The 21845-nt window shown below is 45.0% G+C and overlaps 2 protein-coding genes and 1 long non-coding RNA gene across 5 annotated transcripts in view; 2 read left to right on the top strand and 1 right to left on the bottom strand.

Annotated features, from left to right (window-relative positions):
* Nucleotides 1–1583: 1583 nt before the first annotated feature.
* On the bottom strand, nucleotides 1584–17355 carry ZMAT3 (zinc finger matrin-type 3). Of its 3 annotated transcripts, none has more exons than XM_050308180.1 (6): nucleotides 17190–17355; nucleotides 11776–12105; nucleotides 10107–10226; nucleotides 8229–8395; nucleotides 8025–8125; nucleotides 1584–7003 (listed from the first exon to the last, which is right to left on the bottom strand). In XM_050308180.1, exons 2-6 carry the CDS (start codon nucleotides 12043–12045, stop codon nucleotides 6792–6794), a joined length of 870 nt encoding a protein of 289 aa, XP_050164137.1. In that variant the 5' UTR covers nucleotides 12046–12105; nucleotides 17190–17355; the 3' UTR covers nucleotides 1584–6791. The 3 variants fall into 3 exon arrangements, with proteins under 3 accessions (XP_050164137.1, XP_050164136.1, XP_050164138.1); XM_050308179.1 differs by lacking the exon at nucleotides 17190–17355 and adding an exon at nucleotides 15931–16061; XM_050308181.1 differs by lacking the exon at nucleotides 17190–17355 and adding an exon at nucleotides 14157–14954.
* LOC126636218 (uncharacterized) lies at nucleotides 16120–17249 on the top strand. Its single transcript, XR_007627933.1, has 3 exons — nucleotides 16120–16170; nucleotides 16250–16318; nucleotides 16434–17249. It is a non-coding gene; the product is annotated as an uncharacterized LOC126636218 (long non-coding RNA).
* Nucleotides 17356–17563: 208 nt separating the features above from the next.
* The window catches only part of PIK3CA (phosphatidylinositol-4,5-bisphosphate 3-kinase catalytic subunit alpha), a 41584-nt gene continuing 37302 nt past the window's right edge, over nucleotides 17564–21845 (top strand). Inside the window, exon 1 of the mRNA XM_050307977.1 lies at nucleotides 17564–17702. The gene's annotated coding sequence lies outside the window, so the exon portion shown is untranslated. The remainder of the gene's footprint in view (nucleotides 17703–21845) is intronic.

Here is a 21845-nt window from a genome sequence, read left to right as displayed (position 1 = left end):
CAATATTGGAAGATCTCTCTGCCAGGATTCATTATTTAAACCACATGCTAAAGTCCATTTCCTAACGCATTATAAAGCCACTATATAAACAATGAAAGGCCAACTATTATTAATCAAATTGGCTTTAAAATCCAGTCATTTTCATCGTCCTGTAAACAGTGAGGGTGGATGGAGATGAGGCAGGGTCAGCAGCCTGGTATTTAAAGGCCTTGAGTTCAATCTCCCTTTTCAGCCACAGACTTTCTGGGCAAATCACTTTCCACCCCCCACAACCTTTACTTCCTCAGCTGTAAAATGCTGCAAGACAACTAAGTGAGATCCTTAGACACCAAGGCAATTGTTGAAGCAGACACAGGGCTATTTATGTTTTGAAATCCTACATTTAGTCTTAAAATTTTCATCTCCTTTTTGCAGTATTTTCTTTGCTGCCTAACTTAACAAATGCCTGTGACTCTGAATTACGGTGCCCAGGTATCTCTGTGTGTCACTATGGTTTTTGGCTGTACCAAATAGCTATGGAATTGATATAAAACACAATTACCACGTGTAAGTATTAAAAAGGCAGTGCCTTAACACATGATAATGAGGACATTCTGCCCTGTAGAGGTTTGGTCCTCTCTTGCTTCCTGGGATGACCAAAGACACAACAGCCTGGAAGCGAAGGGCTGGGGTCAGATTTAACATTAAACTGCACTTAAAAGTTTTTATGACTCTATTTACTATAAATGAAAACACATAAAGCCTCTTGCTTTGTTAGCACAGAAGTCACCTAAGCACTGAGGCAGCTCTCATCCCAAATGGTAAATCAGGATAATTCCACCAGTGTCAGTATTCTCTGTAATGGTCTGATGCCTTGAATAACAGAGGACAGGGGAGTGCAGGGACACATCCCTGTTCACAGCTGCTCGTACACTGTGCCTCAACAGCAGTCACACATCCCAAATGTCAGGTGTGCCACCAGGACACTGCCCTTGAGGTCAGCAGCTCACTGCAGCACCAAGGAAGGGCAACCTTTCTCTTACCTGACTTGAACTCAAAACCACCACATTTTCTCTGCTTCCGAGGCTCCAGTTCAGGGATGCCCTTTCTGTTTGGAAAGTCATCTATGCTGCATAAGCATCTGCTCTTCTGGAGCCCTCAAGTAATGAAAGAGGGAGAGAGCACACTGGTTAAAAAAAAAAAGAAATGTGCAAATGTAAGTACCAGGCTCAGCTTGTCCCCACCTTTTCACAGTTAAGAGCTGAAAGTCAGTCCGTGGTTCAGCCTGGGGCTATTGCAGAGCTTTTGTTGCCTTCTCAGGGGAAAGCAAACGGAAACAGAGCCTTTCCTGCACCTTCTGGCTCCCATCCTGCCAGATGCTGAGCACTCCCAACCCCTCCTGAAGCCAAGACAGCTCTCAGCTGGCTTTCAGTAATAGCTGAAAGTAAATGACCCTCCTCCAGAGCAACAAATTCCACCCTGAACCATACTCCTTTATCAGTGTGTTAAAACATATTCATGTAGTTGCACTGGATGCTAGGCTAAAATCAACTCGGTCATGCACAGTCCAGCCATGAGCAGTAGCAACACCAAACACAAGGCTGTACAATGGTAAGAGCAAGATGATTTATTATATAATGAAGAAGAAAAAAAAATTAATTTTCATCAAGTATTCCCTCACGAGGGTCAGTACAACGTAAAGAAAATACGGAAAAATGTACAAAACAACAAAACAACCTGACAAGAAGGCTCTAGATGAAACATGTTCAAAGCACTTGCAAATGGTGTTGCTGTACAGATGGAGAAGGAAATTAAATCAAGTAATTTTTCTCCTGAAAAACACAGACTGATTTTATTTTTAAAAATCCACAGTCCTGCCTTTACCTGCAGATATTTCAGGTAAAAAGACACAATTTTATTTGTGATATATTTTTAAAAGGAGAGATCCCAGAACTACTGTTTGATTACATTTATTTCAAAGTGGATTTTATTTTCCCTTCCAACTTTATGCAGGTGGCAAAGAAGCCAGCTCAGCTCAAGATAAAGAGAAGCTTAGCCACTAACTTCAAAGAAACCAGGTCCATATTTCTCCATTTTCTGTTATCCTTTGGCAACTGTGGCATTTGTTTTTCCATAACCAGCAGCAGATGTCCATTCTCATCCAGAGCATCCTTGTATACATGGTTGTAAAAACATTTTTAAAAAGCACGAAACAAAAAACACATAAAAGAGAAAACATCAGCAGTATGAAATTCCTGAAGGTTTTCAAGGCTTGCTCCCACTCAACTAAAGTCAACATACTTTGAAACTATTTTAGAGGGAGCAAGACCAGATCCTTAAAGAACCAGCTACTCGGTCCTCAAAAAGCAAAACCTTGAGAGTGTTGTAATCCAAACACAGGAGTAAAAGACAAATTTTAGCAATGTACCTTGCCTGGCCCTAGCCAACATAATATCTTTGGCTCAGGTATTTCATTTACTCCTGACCCGGGCAAGATTCCCAGTGGTTACAGTGAGAGCATCACTTAAGTAATGTAGCAAAAGGACATCATGCATTAATAAGCTAAAATATGAATCCATGCTTATGGCAATAGCTTTCCCTTCTAATGCCCTACAATGGGCATCCAGGAAAGGAAAAAAGACAAGCAGCTTTACAGAAAAAAATCTGCATTTTGTTACATTGATGACCATCCTAAGCAACTCCACAGAAGTTTTCATTGTTCCTTTCAATGTACATGAAGAGAGCAAAAGTCAAAAATAGACCAGTGTTAGGCAAGATTTTAACACATTTACTCATTAGTGCAGAATGCAAAACAACAGCTAATGCCTAATACAAACAGAACAGTATCACTTTCATACTCCTCACAAACTCATGGATTCCACATGGTTTACTTCCTTGCCTTAAAAGAAATGCTTAAATGAAGCATGAACTTAATGTCTCTAAAAATATCATCCCAAGTTAGTAAAGGAACCATTGGAGGAAAAAGAAATTAGAAATGGACATGTTTAATAACAAGTTGCAAGGAAATCCCCATTTTGTTTAGCATAAAAAGAAACAGAGTTCCACTGGTTGGATTTGGTTTGGGATTTCTGGGGGGTTTGAGGTGGGTTTTCCTGGATGGTTTTGGTGGGGTTTTTGCATCAAGGGAAAGAAAACAATACTTATGTGGGCGAAAAACATTTTCACAAATATAATAAATAATTGTTCCGATCCTAAAGCAAAGTGCGATGTAGAATTTTCCTACCTAAACAAAAACAACCTACCAGCATAATGCCTTAAATATTAACAAATCAATTAGTGGTCAGTACAGTAAAATAAATATGAACACATTGATTTACATTTTGTTTCTAGCAGCAAAGGTCATTAACCTACTGGCCAATGTGACAGCTTCACAGAAGTCCTGTTTCTTGGGTTTGGTACTTCGTTTAACATGAGAAAAAGATTAATTGGGTCTGGACAATGGTACTTCAGCTGTACAGTTCTCTCCCCAGCCCATCTATGTCAAAGAGGCTTTGCCCAGGACATGTTTTCAATCTGTGTTTTGAACACTGATTCGGAGAACACCTTTCACAAAAAGAAATAAAATCAGGATCCTCTCAGTTTCTCCTGCTGATGAGTCTGGATTGTCCTTAACCCTAATGGTAGTGAGGTGGGGTGTTTTCTCTTTGCAGTCAACAACTTCCTATGCTGAAGGGAGAGGGAGGAGATCACAAGCTGTTTAGCAGTGCTGAAGAGGGAGAGGAAAGCCTCGGTCACTTTTAGGAAGAACCACAACAGAGCACTGGGGTGAAGTGCATCCCAGCTGCTTCTCCCAGCAAGACATCTTTCCTCCTACATAGCAAATCTGTCACTTGAGTCCCACTGTCTGCCTTATACCTGCTATGTAACCCACCACTTTGAAATTCCCAGGATGAGCACACTGTTGTGATCCCTTTAACAAAACAAAGCAGACTGAGGGCTCTCCTTTCAGGGCAGACTGAAGCCATACCTCAAAACCAGACTAAGTCCCAAGCAGAGAGGAGCCTGCAAGAACAGCCCCTGGCATGTCCCTCATACACCCTCCCAAAAGCACCAGCACACACTGATGTGCTGTGACACCTTTGCACCAGCTGGAGCAAACCAAGTTCTGACACCTCCAGTCGTCATTGGAAATGCCAAATGAGGAGCAGATGGCTGGGCTGGAAGCAGGAGCAGCAACCAAAGCTAAGTGGTGAACAGCTGACTGTCGGGACACATGAAAGCAAGTGAAAATGTCTCCTCGTCCAGAGCAATAAACCACACAGCACCAGTAGCTCCAGCTCCTATTTCACAAAGTGTTGCTTTTCTGATCCTAACTGCAGCCTGTGGAAAATGCCACGCTTTAATTTACAGCCAGAGGGATGTTTAACCATAATGCAGGGATCACTCTGCTGGAGCACATCGTGGTAAGGTTTATCCAACTGCCTCTATCCCCCCTGCACAGTGGTGTCACGCTGGCAAACCAAGGGACAGAACACAAAGAGAAAACCAGAGCCCTTTTGTGACTGCAAATGAGGAGGGGGGAAGGCTGATGAGAGATTTTGGCAAGAGGAATGTTCTTCAGGGCTACACAGAGGGTGAGGCAGGGGAAGGAAAGCACAGAAGAAACAGACTCACAGGCTGTCAAAACTGCTCATGAATGCTCTACAACCTGGGCACCTGTCCTCCTAATGTGCTCCAGTGCACAAACCCCATTTAACTGAGTTTTGCACAAAGGAGGGGAGGGAATCCCACTCATGAGGACATCCATTGCTCTGCCTGGATCTGCAGAGCAAGGACTGGCATGGAATGATCTAGGGGTTTGGTTTTGGCTACTGTGCAGGAGCTCACCCTGCCTGGGTTTAGGAAGGATGCATTAAGGTTGTATGGTTGCCTGATGCTCAGGTAGCTAAAGAACACAGTACTCAACTTCTGAGGAGCAGCCACGTGCAACAAACCATCTGGAGGTGAACTGGAAAGGTGAATAAAAACTATAAGGATTTTTTGTTAGTTTACTCACTTTTCATTTTTTAAGGCAAGCAGAAAGTCCTTCTGGAATGCAGGGGGCAGGATCAGAATAGGAAAAAAAAAAAAAGGAAAAAAAAAAAAAAGGAGGTCGGGACTTACTCTAAACATTATGCATAAGTACAATTTATCTCTGGTAAAATGCCACTGAAACCAGTGGAGCTGCATCTAATTCAGTGCACTGTCTGAAGAGGGGTGAGACACAAGCCATGATGCTTGCTGGACCCTCCCTCTGCACCTGCCACTGAAGTCAGTGAAGCTACACCAGGGCACAGCTGCAGCAGCACAGTGGGGAATCAGGTCCAACAAAGGCCACCTACACACTGCACTTGCCACTGGGGCCAATGTTTTAAAAAAATGAACTGGATTCCATTCACAGCTCCTCACATCTATCTAAACAAGCAGAAGAATAAATGTCAGCCCTACTTCTGCTCTTTATCCCTTTTCTACTTTTGCTAAGGAATATCAAAACAAACACCCACCCTTTGAGTTTGCCTACACTTAAAAAGTTGCTTAACAAGTTTCATAAATACTTCTGTGTGACCAAAAAGCTGTTACTCAAACAATCACCACCCCTGACATCTAAATCCTACCTAACTTTGGATTTTGATGGTCCCTAAAACAGTCAAGGTCACATCAAGGAATGGAATTAAAACCCATCCTGAGATGGAAAAAGAAAGAGTGGGGGGAAATTGTCCAATATTGGTAACTCTAGTTCAAATGAGCATTTCAGCTTTGCTCTATAACACCCATTGGGCTTTATCCAGGGAATGGCATGGAAGGGGGACACACCAGTACCTGCTCCCCATGGTCCAGACAGCCCTGCTCTCCCAGAGCAAGAGCTGCAGCCCGGAAACTAACACCTGCTCCCTTCTACATCACTATGCAAAGAAAATACAGCTGACAGTTCCTTCCAATCTATTCTCAACCCTACCCAGCCTAAGGCAGAATCAGAGCAAAGCACATCTCACCTGAGCAGGTTTGCTTTCCACTTCACTTCATTAGCCACCGAGATCCCCTGAGACTCTCTTCAGGGAGATGAGCTACACCCATGGTGCACTAAGGTGTCCAGGCAACAACACTGAGAATCTTTTTTTCACTGTTAACTGGTAGAAGAGAGTATTTCTGAATGGAGCTAATCAGCTGAAATCAATGTCAGATGTTCAGAATGAAATCTGCATTGCAGAGGAAGCGGTAAGAGGCAAGACCCTCCAAGGAGGAGAGGTACGCACAGCCTTTCTACAAGGATGTGGAAAGAACCTACTCTGGGTTGTAATGGGGGCCAGAAGCAGCAATGTGTGGACAAGTACACCACCTAATTCACACGTTCACAGGCCCTACTCCTGCCCCTCTTTGACAAGCTGCCCAGAGATTCAGCCTGCTGTAGGGAGGCATCCTGGAGCGCTGCTCTGTGGTGTGCAAAGAGGGGAGCGGGCTTTGCACATGGTCCACCCATGTGGTTGAACCACAGAAGTTCCCAGCACTTCTTGGGCTTTGCATATTCATGCAGAAGGCTGGGGAGGAGACCAAGTCCTCCCCGCCACTCGACACAACAAAGAGCCTTAGGTAATTTAGCAAACAAACATCAAAAAACACTTCATGTCCTGCACGGCGTCATCCTGCCAGCTATGACAGAAAAAAAATCTAACCATACCATTGAGTTTGCAGGTGTTATACATGTATAGCTCGAGAGCATACTCCTATCAAATGGAGCACAAAGCAGGGCATGTGGCAAACAGCAGGCGAGAGACAAGCTGCTCTAGTGGCGAACTACGACCGAGGGTGGCGCGTCATTGTACGTAGCCCAGGTTCTCCATCTCGTTCCTGTACCGCTGCTCGGACACCTTGCTCTTATGCTGTTTGCTCTCCAGGTGCTGCCTGAACTCCATCTCCTCGCTGGCGCCGGCGTTGCACATGGAGCAGTAGAACTGGCCACTGGGCGTGACGCACATGGCCAGGTCCCGAGGGATCCTCTGGCGCGAGCGGGGGTTGAAGTAGGGACCTGAGGAGTCAAGAGGAAAGCCTCTTTTATCCGTTAGAAATAAAGGCTTGAGGCAGCTCTGCACAAATTTCTAAGCCCAGTGAACGATTAAAAAGCAGACAAAGATTTCCTTCTCTAACCAAGCAGAGTCTGAACCTTATTTTCCCACAGCTTCTCTGCTGACATCCAGATTTACCGGGGTGCAGCACATGGGGTAGCAGCACCTGATGGAATTTTGTAAAGTAGTAGAGTGGGCTTAGTGTCCCAATCTTACTGGAAATCAATAGAGCTTTGAAAATTAGGAGTCTAATGATTTAAGTAATGAATCAGCTCTTTTTATTTCCTTAACCACCCAATTCCAGAATTAGAACAGTGTTTTGATTAGAATAAGCTGTCTCAGTTTAATAGTCACAAAATGATACGAAGTAGAACTTTAAAAGTTTTATCTTTTCCACATGACACTGGTTAGAATGACATGATTAAACCAAGCTTCACTGGGAATCAGGGTTTCAGTTAATGTGTGCACATAAAACTAATTAAAATGAAAAAGAGAAATAGACGCTGTGCTGGAGACTATAAGACACTCTTTAAATCATAGTAAAGAGGTAAAGTTAGTGTCTAACACCTGAGGAAGGACTCTATGCTAGAACAGATGGTCTTAGAGGGAGGCTAACATGCTCTCTCATTCTGGTCATGGGAGTGTAAGTACAGGTTGATGTGCCACAGTAGGAGTCAAAGCACCTGGCCACCTGCCAAGAAAATAAAGCAGGAAAATTGTCACCACTTAGAGCAGCCTTAGAGACAGGCAGATGGTAAATTAAGTTACAAACTGAGAAACAGAACTAACAAGCAGGCTGACAAAACAAAGTAACTTTAGCAGCTGGGAAAAAAAAACATGCATTCACGAAGGATCAGCAGAGCTTGGACCAGCTCCTTTCACAGCCCATCTCTGCTAAAACAGACCTCAGAAACAGAAGACAAACAAGTCTGTTTATTATTTGTTACTATTCCGACTATACAACAGATGCAAGCTCCAAGTTACCTGTGTTGTTCTGAACTGTGTACATATTTCTTCTGTTCTGCATCATCTTATATTCATTCCCTTCTTTCCTTGCCCTCCGCTTGCCCAGCTCTGACGCATCCCTGAAGATTAAACAAATATGAGCAGCTGCAACTCAGAGCTTCCTGAGTGCCAGAGACACTGCCACACGCTTTCAGCCTGAGCACGAAGTTGAACAATACCTACGAGAATGAGTTATTCTGTGCTTCTGCAAGGCGCAGCCTTTTGGCGTGATTTTTCCCCTGGTAGTGAGCCTGTGCCACGGCCGGAGAGCTAAACGAGGCGTCACAGAGCTTGCAGTAATCGTTCTCTGTAGCCAAGATCACTCGGCCACCTGGCTTACTGGATCCCATCTAGCAGCAGAGGGAGAGACAGCACGTGAAACACAGGAAGGTTAAATTGCTGGAATATTTCAAGCACAGGGAGTGAGACCGCTATCGTCTTCATTAGACAGCAAGAGAGTTAACGGAATTAAAGGATGTGGATTAGGACACTCTCAAGTTCTCTCTAAAGTGTTCTTATGAGAACTTCATTTTTCCTGCCTCAGCCTCCAGGACAATCTGCCAGTTCCTAGAGATCTGGGCAAATCCCCGGCCTCAGATGGAGAGGAAAGCAATCTGATCAAACACCCTGTACCTCTGCAGTAGCCATAGAAACTTGTTTACATCACAGCACTGATTTAACTCTTCTACTCCTGACTGCTGTGACTTTCACACTGGGGAGACCCAGTGAAAGGTAAAGGTGCTCTCTATTTACACTGGGTCTAATCTCTCCACAGTCCCCTGTCTTTACACAGCTCCCTGACCACAGCAAGAGGACAAAAAAACAATAGCAAAGCTGCCAAACCTCTGATCCTTACCCTTCAAGTAGGAGGACACCTGGATCCAGACTTCAAAGGATAGACCCAGCCTCACATGTGAGTAGCTCCTGCCATATGAAGGACACCTTGCCTGTCGAGTCAGACCAACACACTGATTGGGGCAGCAACCACATCTCCTCAGCATGTAACATCCAGGGAAGAGTGTTTTGTAAACAGTGCAGCAGCAGTGATTCATGCAGCCATGTCACTGCGGCACTTGCCAAGTCGACTTTCCTTCTCATCTCCTTTGATACTGCTCAAGCTTATCGACACACACTGTCTGTTTTGACTTCTGTCTTACAACATGAATCCTCACATGGCCAGAGAGTGGTATTTTTATTGCCATGAACCATCTTCACCATCAGATACCCCAGGAGATACAGCAGCCATGTCCCAGTATCCCGGACTGGACTCCCCACGGATCCCAGTGCAGATCTGTAAGCTGCAAAGCCAATTTACACAGGGCTGAGTCTCCCTCTGGCGGCTCCAGCAGTGTCTGTAACAATCTGCCACTTTGTAAATGCTCTTTGCTTCCCTACAGACAGAGGTTTATGCTTTGAGAAGTGACAGGCACAGCTGTGCAAAAGCCAGGTTAGCTGCCACATCCCATGACAATCCCAAGGGACGAATTCTAGAAGAAAGCAAAAATCATCTCTTTTGCCTCTAATGTGCCCAAAACAGAATTAATCTGGATCACTGAGGGAACAATCCATTCACTCTACACACAGGAATGAGCACTTCAAAAGGAGCAACAAAAGAGGAATTAGCTAACAGCCCTGGGCAATGGGTGTAGGAGCACCAAAGCACTTTTTTCCATGTAGGCTTCCCCCACACAACAGAGGGGTGACTGTGCAGAGCGGATGCCACACCCTCGCATCCAAGCCCAGTTCCAACGATGCCGTTTTATACCTGCCTTTAAACAACCATAATCAGCAGCACATCAGGCTTACCTAGGAATCAAAGTATTTGCCAGGCAGAAATAGAACATTTGAAGTCCAATATTGTGCTGCAAGAGCAGATCGATATCTGCATCTTCAAAGGGAAGCAAACAGCTCACAGCAGGCCATTTCCACCATCCTGTGCCATCACAGGGAAAATTCCCTCCCAGCTCCTGCAGTAACCCTCAAAGTCTGAGATCTAGTTATCCCTACTGGGGTTAGGTGACAAGTGAGCAGCATGATCTCAGTCCCCTTCCCATGCCTTACCTGGGTGGGAAGGGAGACAACCTGAGGCGGGGCAGGCTCAACCGCATTACTCATCCTGGCAGGTGCCGGGCAGCTGTTGGCAGCATAGTAATTCCGGAGTTTCTTACTGTGGTTTTTACCCTGGAAAGAGAACCCAGATTAACCACTGTCCTAACAATAGCATCTCACACTGAATGAAAAACGATACAGAAACCAAAATGAGAAAGTGGCCATGAAGATGGCAGCTCAGGTCACTCAGATATTAACAGCTCTGAACTTGAGAGATGCTGGCATCCCTCCCTTTCTCCAAAGCGCTCATCACCTAGCACTGGGCCTCTTCCTCAACTGATTTTCTCAGTAAGACTACAATTAGTTTCTCAGTCTGTTTCCATTTCACTTAAAACCACTATTCTGTATTTTAAACATGAAACATTAACTGCTTTACAAGTTTTTGGATAAGCCTGAACACACACAAACACACACAATTCTTTACCAGATTGCAAACATGAGTTAAAACAAGAGATTGAATGTAAAAAAAAAAAAAAACAAAAAAAACACCTGTTTAATATTTTATTTTCTCTTGGAAAACATGTATCATAGTTCTTTTTGGTGTTATGGAAACCTGGTACAGCTATATCAGAGTAGGTATATGCACTGTGGATGCACAGTAAGGTATAAATGTGAATTTGTAGTATAAATGCACATCTGTACCCTCATGGTAGAAATACAACAGAAATCAGACATTAAGAGTGTAACACTAATCCAACCTACCCCCACACTAGCAGGATGCCACTTTTTCGGGCCAGCTGCAAATCTGAGATCTGTTTGTGGTGTCCTGAGCATATGGAGAACCACCCTTTTGATTCACTGGTGGATAAGTCACCATTTCCACATCTCACACAAATACAGCAGTAGGCAGAGGGGGTGCTAATAAAATAGGGTACTGCAAGACTGATATATTCGACCTCTCAGCAAGAAGAATATGCAGAGTCCCTACCCTGTTTCAAGTAAGTCAACCAGATCAGCTCAAACAAAATGAATTTGGTCTGAGCTGACCCAGCTGATGAGAGCGTTTGGATAAATGGCCCCACCAGATCAGTGGCGTGTGCAGCCTTAGGAGGAGACAGTGGTAAACACATGGCAGCAGCCCTTTTCCTAACGACACACCTGGATCCAGCAGAAAAAAATATCTCCAGGCCTCAGAAAATCATGTCTTGAATCAAGTTCAACGTTACTGAACTGATGTAGAGGGTGAAATATAGGTCTCGTAAAACAAAGGAAAAACCACAAGTGTCTGGTTTTTCACCCAAGCCATCTCTGTCCCTGAGGACAAAGCTTTTGCAATAAAGCTCCAGTGATGACACCTTAAATGAAAGCACTGCAGCATGCCTGGACAACCAGCAGATCCATGCAAGGTGAGGATATGTCTGTAGAGCAGTTTCATTCACTAAATGATGCAGGGGTAGCTCCAGATAAGCCAACTCAAATGTTGCTGCTGGTGTGCAGCCACCCCAACACAGCACTCAAAACCCCCTCGAGAAGCTGAGTTAGTCCTTGTGCATTAGCCCACACTTCCCTCTGTGCTGCCACAGCAACGCTGCTGGCAGTGCTCACACTGACACAGGATTGTCTACACAAGCTGCAGATGCAGCAGAGCCCCAAAAGCTGTGCCTTCTGCTGCTCTCCTTACCTGGTAATGAGCCTGGGCTTGCTGGGCCGAATTTAGGGTGACATTGCACAGCTTACAGCACAGGGGCTTACATAGTTCCTCCAGCATAGGGTCCTGCTCCACCACCTTTGCAAGTTCTTCTTCTTGTGTGTGATGGAAGGAAGGCCCCAGTCCGAGAGACTTTGGTGGGGACAGTGGTGAGCTGGCTCTTGGCCTTGTAGCCACTGACATAGGAAGAGATGAAGGCTTCTCAGGATGAGGAAGAAGTGCTGATTGCTGTAGAAGAATCATTGGCCAGGAAGACTGTGGGCATGCTACTTCTGAAGGAGGAGGAGGGAGTTGTCTTCAGTCCTAGACCAGAGAGACACAAATGCTGAAACCAGCAGCACTAACAGGAACAATGACAACCCAGGGGCAACTTCTCTAACTCCACTTGCCTCTACCTTGTGCCTTTTCACAATGCCAAGCAGGATAAGGCCATTTTATAACACTTTAACCCACAGGAAGAGCAGCATCCCAGACAACCGGGGACAGACCAAAAGATACCGTGTAAGAAGTGGATCCCATGGCACCCTCCTGGACAGGTGGAGATTCCTGACCACACCCACAGTACCTGACTGACAGCACACACCCCCACTGCCCCATGACCACGAGAAGTGGTGACATATAACTGTGCTAATGGGAGGGATACCACCACTAGCCACGTCCTCTTTTGGGAGCCTAACGACAAACTCACACTACAAGACCTAAACAAATATTACAGTGTATTACTGCAATGATGACTTATAAAGAATCAAAACAGTTTGAGGCAGGTTTATTGTATATAGGTAGATACAAAATACATAAACACATCTTTCCCTCAAATACTCAAAAAGACTTTCCGGAGGAGAGATATTCTACATCTAACTTTTCTCCAGTAACAAAAGAGAAAGAGTAGGAATTACCTGGAGTACATCTTGTACACAGTCAGCTCCCAAGGCCTCTCTTGAATGACCCTGAGCTATTTCTCATGTTTCCTTCACTAACTACTAACAACCAGTACAGCATTTAAAGCTACATCTTCTGCTACATAATGGAGAACTTATCTCATATTAGCCTTTATTCAATTATTTCTCAGTTAATTCAAGTTATTAGAACTAGCCCTACATTTCCAACAAGAGGTTCTGAGAGATTTATTTAATTAATGTTTATAATTAAATAAAGCCCAGACGAACATCCCTATAATAATGCAGAACAGTCACATTATGAATCAAGGCACAGTTACTTTAGTTAATGTCTTATTAGCTTCTTATCATAACAAATCCTGCTCACTGCCACACTGGGATCAAGAGCAGCATTATCTTGGCCTTTGCAGATCACTTCCAGCTAGGGCTGCATTGGCAGCAACCATGTTTATCCTATGGGCTTTGTTCATTTGTTTAAGCAAATAATGAGACCCATCTGCATTTTAAACCAACACTACTGGAAAATTAGTCACTTTTGAAAACAGAGTTAGAATTCAAAGGCATTTAGGAACCTGGAGAAGCAAATAGCATTTATCTGGGGTAACTTCCGGGATTTTCAATCTGCTAAAATTAGCTGGACACAAATACCTTCTACACTAAAGCTATAGAAAATCCCAGGTGATACCTGCAATTTTAGGTACTGTATTATCTTTGAAAGTCTTCCCAGAGAGACCTATGTTCTATTCGGAAAAATAAAAGATCATCATTAAAAAAAAAAATCAGTGGGACTAAAGCACTCAAGTGACAAAAACATCTCTGAAATGTTTACCTCAAACCCACACTTACACTGACACAAGACAAGGGGCAGTTTACTTATGATTAGTAACTACAGGTAAGGAAAAAATTAAAAATAAAAAATAAATAACTAAAAAAACAAGAGCAGCATGCACTGCCTTGGGGACAAGGCTGTAAGACAGTAATAGAGCCGGCAGGAGTTTTTATGTTTAGAATAGTCCTCTGCCACCAAGGCTCTGTGAAAATCCAGGTTAACTATAACTAACATGATGTGACCATAAAAAAAAAGTCAAAACTGGTATCATGAAAAATAGCTGGAATCCACCACAAAGAAGGAAGAAGACACATGGGAATTGCGTGCTGCAAATAATCCATCAGCAGTGTAAATTCTGGAGTGTTACCTAACTTCTCTCCCACTTTCAGCATACATGTTCCTGGTTAAACAGAACAGAAGAAACTTTTTTACCTTTAGTTTCCTCAACTAGTACTCTGTAGACAGTCTTATTAATATCAGTGGGACTACAGATGGGCCAAGTTCATATTCATGATGGTTAAATATATCATAACACAGGCCTATCAAGGCAGACTAGATCGACTATGCAAGCAGGTAAGCATGCCAGATAATTTCAGAGTTTTATTACACCAGTATAATGGGCCTCTTACCTTAAAATGGGAGTAAAGTATAGCCAAATACTTCACAGAGCAACATAAAGAGATGTATAGTAAATGGCAATCGAGATTCATCTGCTTAATTTTGCATGAGCGTTTGTTGCATCATGTCTTCCTGCAACTGTCACAAATGGGATTTGTCATATACAAGGCAGGACTCAGTGCTTACAGGATCTGTACCCACAGGGGAAAGAATATAATATTCTTAGAAAATCTTTAAGGTCATTTACTGTTCCTTAAAGTAAACAGTAGTCTGAAGATAAAGCTGCATCGACAATTTCAATATTAGAACTTCTTGACTTGGCATATGCAACTATCTTCTGACAGTGCTCTTTCATTGCTGAAACTGCCCACATTATGTTGATTTCTTTCTTACTGATATTAAAAAAAAAAAATCACTCAAATTCAACTCATTTACATGTCCCCTTAATCCACCCTCCACTGCTGGTTGTTACAGATAACCTGTCCAGGAGAAGGTAAAAGGACATTTTTAACGCCTCCTTTCCCTTCACATAAGAATCTGCAAAACCTTTACACTAGGACACAGCAAAGGAATGAGGAATGTCCATCACCAAGGACTCCTAACAGCACAGCCCGAGGCAGGGTAATGACCTGCAGTTTCCCAGGGTGAGCTGAGGAGATGTTCTGCCTCAAGACAGCACTTCTCAGAGTTCAGGCTTGCCTCCTCCAACACATTCTATGGGCTGGGATATTCTTCCATTCCATGCCAGTTGTCCTTGGGTGGAAGGGCACATAGCCCATCTCCTTGGGATGCCCCAATCTGACAGGAGGGATCCTGTCAGGTTGGGGCATCCCAAGGGCAGCACTGAAGGAGGAGACCCAGACTTCATACCCCAAGTACAACAGCCTGGTAGTGCCCAGGCACTGCTGGTGGCACAGAAACAGGGAACAACCTCTGACAACAGCACAGTACTGGGAAACAAGCTGGTCTGGCCTTAAATCTGAGCACCACTTGATGGGGAAGGCACAATGTCACCTTCCTTGGCCACAGGTGTAAACCACAGAGAGAAATCTGTGTTCCCACCAGAATTAGTTTCTAAATGCAGTTGAGGCAACAACAGTGATGAAATCTACAGAAAGGATGAACAAGCTGTGAGTCTCACTGTTTAATTTTCAAGACAAGGAAGTGTTTCTTCTCAAAGAAAACAAAACACGGACATCGCTTAACACGTAATTGTGCCAGAAAGTTTCCTCTGGCCATGGACTGGGCCTCCAGACCATCATCCTGAAAGGCAGGTTGTTTTATAATGCTGCAGGGATTGAAGACAGCACCAAACAAACACGCACCATGCACAGCTCTGCCTTAAGGTACATTGATGCGTGCCCTCATCTACTGATCTGCTGATGAGGGCACACGTTCAGTAACCCAGAACCATCTCTTACGTCAATGGGGTATCAGAAACCACGGTGTAAATCCCGAGTCCCAGCAGACATCCCTGCCAAGCCGCTTGCCTTGCAGTCTGGGGGGGTGGGGGGATGGAGAACAAGGAAAAACAAGCCCTGGCATCGACCGCCTGGGAACAGCCGCAAGCCGAGCGGGAGCTCACGGCACCACCGCGCCGCTGTGGAACCGCAGAGCCCAAAGCGGCACCCGCATCCCCGGGGGGCTCCGGCACCGCGGGCACGGCGGCACCACCGCGAACCCCCTGCGCCCGACAGCGAACCCACCGCGCCCTCCCTGCCCCCGACAGCGAACCCACCGCGCCCCGGCCCCGCAGAACCCGCACCCCGCGCTCCCCGCACCTACCGCGGGCCGGGCCCCGCGCTGCCCTCGGCGCGGCTGCCCCCGGAGCAGGGCCGGGCAGGGCCGAGGCCGGCGGGCTCCGAGCCGGCAGCTGCGGGAAGTGACGGCGGCCAGAGGGGCGGGACGGGGCGGGACGGGGCCGGCCGAGCTCGGAACGGCCTCCCAGAAACACACGCTCAGCGGCATTACGGGCTGCAGCGCCGTCGGAAAGTTGCTCCGAGTATTCTGCGGTGCTCAGTTGTGGTACTGCACGGGGTCGTTTTGTTTGCTTGCTTGCTTATTTATTTGTTTATTTATTTATTTCAGATCCTGTTTTTCGCAGCAGGAATTGCAATTAGCCTGATTTGCATATATAAACATCTTCAGCCTATTCACGCCGCTCGCAGCCGAAGTGAGTAATAATTTCCCCTCGAGCCACCCAAAGGCCTCACCCGTGCAGTCGGGCCACCCTGTTTCAAAAGCATATGGAGTTTCTGCTGGTTTTTCTCCCCTTTTTGTTGGAACAGGAAAGTGCTGAGAAGTCACTACAAGCTGAAACCATCGCCCAGACTTTACAGCAGCCACCAGCGAACGCATCCGGGAATCCATCAGTGAAATGCACTCATTGTCGCTAATTTTTGTTAGCTCTTAAAGCATACCATTTATCAGATTCATAGAACCATAGGGTCACAGAATATTTGGGTTGGACTTCCACTAGACCAGGTCACTCCAAGCCCCATCCAGCCTGGCCTTGAACACTTGCAGGGATGGGGCATCCACAGCTTCTCTGGGCAACCTGTGCCACTGTCTCACCACTCTCACAGTAAAAATTTCTTTCTAATATGTAATCTAAACATCCCTTCTTTCAGTTTTAAGCCCGTACCGCTTGTCCTACCACTCCAAGGCCTGGTAAAATGTCCCTCTCCAGATCTCTTGTAGCCTCCCTTTAGAACATCACTACAGGAAGAGAATTCACTCTCACCGTAATCACACCTGGCTCCAAAACTTGTGTATGCCATCTCTCTTGATGAAAGGATAAATATCCCTTGAAAACAGAGCGATTAAGCAAAATGCCTTGATGATTAATCACTCAGGTTATCCCTCTCCCTCCTTCCTGTCACCACCTCAATATCATCCTCACTTGTTGCGTCTTGTTGGCTCTCACCAAGGTGCCCCAGCCCCGAAAACCCAAACCAGCTGGGAAGTGCGCAGATGTTACAGATTTCCAATTTTTAGGGCCATCCACTTGGCACATCCACTCTAACAAAACCAGACTCACGTACAGCGACTCGATCGCAGTGGCAGCTCAGATTGTAAAGAAAACTGGCGATCCAGCTGGGAGAAGGGTCAGGGCTGGGTCAGACCCGCTCTGATGTGCGCGGTGTGACCGTGGGCACGGGGGTGTTTATTACTTTACGGCAGTAAACCGGGACAGCGCGGAGACAGGACGATCCCGCGGGTCCCCTCGGTGCCCTCCGCAGCCACCGCCGCCACCGCCCGGGGCCAGCGGCACCTCCAGCCCCGCGGGCTCCGCGCCCGCCTCCCCCCGCCGCGGTTCCCGTTCCGGCGGGCGGTGCCTTCCCCATCCGGGGTCAGCCCCGCTCCCTTCCTGTTATTCCCGTGCGGGAGGCGGCGGCTCTCGGGGAGCGGCTGCCGGCGCCGCTGCCGCCCGCGCCCGGGGCACAGGCACGGCCCGAGGGGAGCGGGGCGGCCGGAGCGGCGGCGAGCGCTGCGGGCGCTGCCCGGCGGGGCGGCGGCGCCGGGCCGGGTCGGGGCGGCGAGGCCGCGGTTCTGAGGTGAGCGAGTGAGCGACTGAGTGAGTGAGTGAGGCGGGGTCGGTGCGGGGCCGAGGGGCTCCGGCAGCCGCGGGGGCATCGCGACCCGCGGGGCCCAGGGCGCGGCGCTCAGCCCGGAGAGCTCCCGCGGCGCATCCCGGGCTCCGGGTGCTCCCAGGGACGCGACCTGGGAGAGGAGGCAATAGCGGGTTGTTGTTGTCGTTTTTCCAGTGTGGATCCCTCCAGCCCTGAATCAGAGCTGTTTTCTGTCCGTGCGTTCCGGCAGTTCTTGGGATGGGCGCTGTGTGGGCTCACGGTGGTTAAATGGGAGCAGAGCCTCTCCCGATGGGTGTGTGTGTGGATCCTGGCGTACAGCGTCCTGCTCCAGGATGCACTCGGCTGACAGAGCCAGTGTCTCATCTGTGCTGCCTGTAAAACCTAATTTCGTGCTGTCCCGAGATCTGCTCTTGCTGATGTTACGTGTAAAACTGCTGTTTCTTACCAGTACTTGCGCGTTTTATAGTAGAACTGAGTATTAGCAAAACTTTGGCCAAACTAGTGCAAACTGCCTGGTTGTTTTCCTTTTCTTCTTTCATGGCCTTTTTCAGTATTCCTGAAGTTATTAAGGAATCAGGCCAATTACTTCTGTGGCTGTTATGGGTATGTCTCTGATTTTTTTTTTGGTCTCTAATTCTTTTGATTGAACAGAGGGTGCTTTATAAACACTGCCCATGCAGAACAAGCAGGAGGAAAGTATATGTTTAAAAGTAAATGGTAGGTACTATGAAGCTTTTCCTAATTTAATTCTGCAGCAAACTTGTAAAGAAGTGCTAAACTGGATTCTGAATCTGGATTTTGTAGACCTTAATAGACAGAAGCTATTCTGTTCTATTAGTTATTTGTGCCCTCACATCCCTTCTTGGAGCTATAGCAGGCATTCAAATTTATGACACTGGATAAAGTTAGGATCTTTCCCATCATGATCTGAATCATTCATTAGTCTCTCCCACCTCACAGTTAATTTATAGAGATGTTCTCATACTCGTTGCTTCTATGCTGTATTTCTGTGATGCAATGTAATAATCAAAGTCCAGTTATTCAGTGTAAACTTCTTTACTTCCTAGTAATATTCCAGCACTGAGGGTGATGGGATTTAATGGTTTATCTGCTGTGAGGAACTGACTGGATAAGTTGTTCTAAAATAAAGCCCCATGTGAACCTAAAGCTTCCCAGTAAATAGCTTTATTCTCAAACAATAGCATTGGCAAACTTTTTCAGACTGATATTTGGAAGCATACTTCAGCCAGTGTAGACAAACCACACATCAGCCAAGCTCAGTGTTCACAGAGGAATTTATGAAACCACACAATTCCTTATGGGTTCCATGAAATATTCGGCTTTTTTATTCGGGCGATAAATGTGGCAACTTTATAACATATAACTTTATAAATGTGGCAACAGTTGTAACTTGACTGTTGCAGATGCCCTGCACTTCCTTAGGTGTTAACTTGGTGGCATTCTTAGCAACTTGGAGACAGAGTTTCGTGTTTTCCCAGAGCAGGCAAACAAATCAGCCTGCAAATCCATGCCAAAGTGTTTTAATTGTTTGGCTGCTTCAAACTGTCATTCTGAGTTAATGGCAACTTTGTTCTATATTTGTTGCAGTTTACTGCATGAGCGATGGCACTGAGATGGGTTTTCTGGGTTTTGTTTCCTTTTTTTGTGTGTGTATGTGGTTTTTCTAGAGTATTCTTTGGGAAAGGTGGTGTAGCTGAGCTGTTTACAAAGCAATTATGCTTTATTGGAAGTCATAAAGTAGCTCAGTACTTAGTTAACTGTTTCTCTGATAATCAGGCCATTCCTGCTTTCTGGGAGCAAACCGGGGGATACTTTTTCCTGGATAACTCACTTTTTGAAAGTTGCCAAGAGCTTTACAGTATGAATTTCTGCAACCAGCAAGGCTTTAATGCTGTACCATCACAAGAGAAAATATATCACAAGAGGTTTCCAGTTATTGGAAGAAAATAACACCTTTAAAAGGTGTTATCACATAGGGAATGGACTTCCTGATCACAGTTGTTCCCTGGATTGTAGTGTGGGGTGTGTTTTTTAAATGCCTTGCTCACGTGTAACTCAGATTCGAACAACCTTGATGATCATCGTAGTTTCAGCTCAGAACAAATTAAAGTTATCTGTAGATTGCCAGACAACAAGCCTAAGGCTGACATTCAGCCTGCAAAAAACTGCTTTTGCACATAAAAAGTCAACTCGTTATGTAGTTTTTGAGACTTCTGGTGCAGATTCTCTGGGTACCAGGAATACTCTGAACATCCTGCAAATATCAGTCACTTCCAAATAGAAAACTGTTCACATTGCTTTTCCCTGCCTGTTTTAGGAGAAAGGAAATTGGGATGATGATACATTAATTCCAAACCATGCAAGAAATCCTAGTATCTCTAGACTGGTATCATGTAGGTTTGCTTTGCCTAGTTAAGTACATTAATAAAGGTTAACAAATGTTATAGTTAATAGGACATTTGAGGAATGTTGTATTAGAGTGAGGGGAAGTTAAGTTTTGGGTTTTTTTTTTACTTTTATGCTCATGCAGAAACTGATTTTTTTATATTTATAACTGGACAAGATTAGTACTGCAAAACTAGTCTTTCCAGTGTAGTCTTAAAATGCCTTTATAAAACTAAGTCTTGCCTTATTACTTACTGGTTTGTAATTACTAAAAAATGTGTGAGATCTGGTAAATCCTGCCTGTTGAGGAAAATTGGGCTATATGTGCATTTTGTGTGTGTGTGTGATGAAGTTGGAGGGGGAGCATGAGGGAAAGAATAAGAGTTTGTACTTTGGCCAGCTGAAGAACAGACTGGCTTCTAGCGTTAGCTGAGGTTTGGGGCTTTTGCAGCTTTTTATGCGTTACATTCCAGGCTTGTGGGAGATTTGTATCATCCTTTTAAAAAGGCAGACATCCAGCTGCTCCAAGTGGATGATGCCTGTCTGAAATTGTAACTATGACTGGAAGAGGCCACAAAAATATTTATGCTAAAACTGGATGGGAATTTTCTTTTTCTCTTTTAAGTTGAATGTGTCATAGCAAAGAATTCTGTTACAAATGTCTCTTTGTAGTATCCTAATCCAAATGGGAGAGAGAAAATAGATTTGTTTCTCTCTGTATTTAATTGGACAGCAAATGTATGTGAATTGTTTTGAGTGCACGGTTGGTCATGATAACCTCTAGAGGTTCCTCCCAACTGAATTTGTTCTATAGCTCTATTTCTGAATGGTTAATGAAGTGTTAAATGAACCAGAAATAATACTCTGTGTATTAACTGGTGGGTTTTCTTGTCTCCTTGCAGTACTGGTATAGTATTAACTTTAACAAAACCAAAACAAACGAAAAACCCAACACAAACCCAAACCCAGTGGGGATGTGAGGCGTAGAGGGAATTAAACTGTTTTAGAAAAGGAAAAAAAGGCATTTTTATAAATCCTGCATGTTAACTTGTGGTCAAATGGAAATGCAGCAGGCTGAGTACAGTTTATGTAATTCTGGATCTGACTTCTCAGTCTAAGCAATACTTAATGGTTTTGTAGCACACACATTCTTTTATATAGCATGTATTTACACTTGAATTCTAGAAAAGTATTTTTCTAGTTAATTCTGGGCACAGATTTTGTGAAAGGCAGTCTTAAGAAGCCCATGTGTTTCAAACAGGAAATGTGAGTAGACATCATCACTTGTTCTCTATTAAGAGTGTTCTTACAGCCACCAAAGCGGGGAATAAAAGCACTTGGTCAATTATGCCTGCTAAGGAAACTCCCTGGGAATGTTTATAGTCTGTCTTTGAAAAACTATCTGAGCTCCAGAAATGTAAAAATTAAATTGTAAGGGTCCAGCCTACCTTTGTTACATTGAAGGGGAGAAGTGATGGAACACTAGTGAAGCTCTTGTCCCTCTGGGATGTTGCTGACTTGCAGCAGCAGAAGTGACTTCTTCAGTCTAGTTTAAGTACAAACAGTTGGGTCAAACATAGAACTTAAGGTTCAGTGATCTCTGGTTTCATGCCCCATTGCATTTTACCAGTAGAGGGTTAGATAAACCTCAGGCTGGTTTTTTTGTTGTTTGGGTTTTTGGTTTACCTGTTAACACATTTC

The sequence above is a fragment of the Myiozetetes cayanensis genome, unplaced genomic scaffold (genome assembly GCF_022539395.1).
Source record: "Myiozetetes cayanensis isolate MyiCay16 unplaced genomic scaffold, myiCay2020 scf13, whole genome shotgun sequence".
Classification (NCBI taxonomy): Eukaryota; Metazoa; Chordata; class Aves; order Passeriformes; family Tyrannidae; genus Myiozetetes; species Myiozetetes cayanensis.
Note: the sequence above shows the minus strand (reverse complement) of the source record. Positions and strands in the feature narration are given on the sequence as shown.

What these genes read in the sequence shown, in the direction of transcription:
- ZMAT3 (XM_050308180.1), bottom strand. Translation starts at nt 12,045, where the DNA reads ATGATTCTTCTACAGCAATCAGCACTTCTTCCTCATCCTGAGAAGCCT. An exon ending in AAGCCCAGGCTCATTACCAG is followed by an intron (nt 10,227 to 11,775) that starts GTAAGGAGAGCA and finishes TTCTCTTTCCAG; the next exon opens with GGTAAAAACCACAGTAAGAA. An exon ending in TTGTCTCCCTTCCCACCCAG is followed by an intron (nt 8,396 to 10,106) that starts GTAAGGCATGGG and finishes CTCTGCTGCTAG; the next exon opens with ATGGGATCCAGTAAGCCAGG.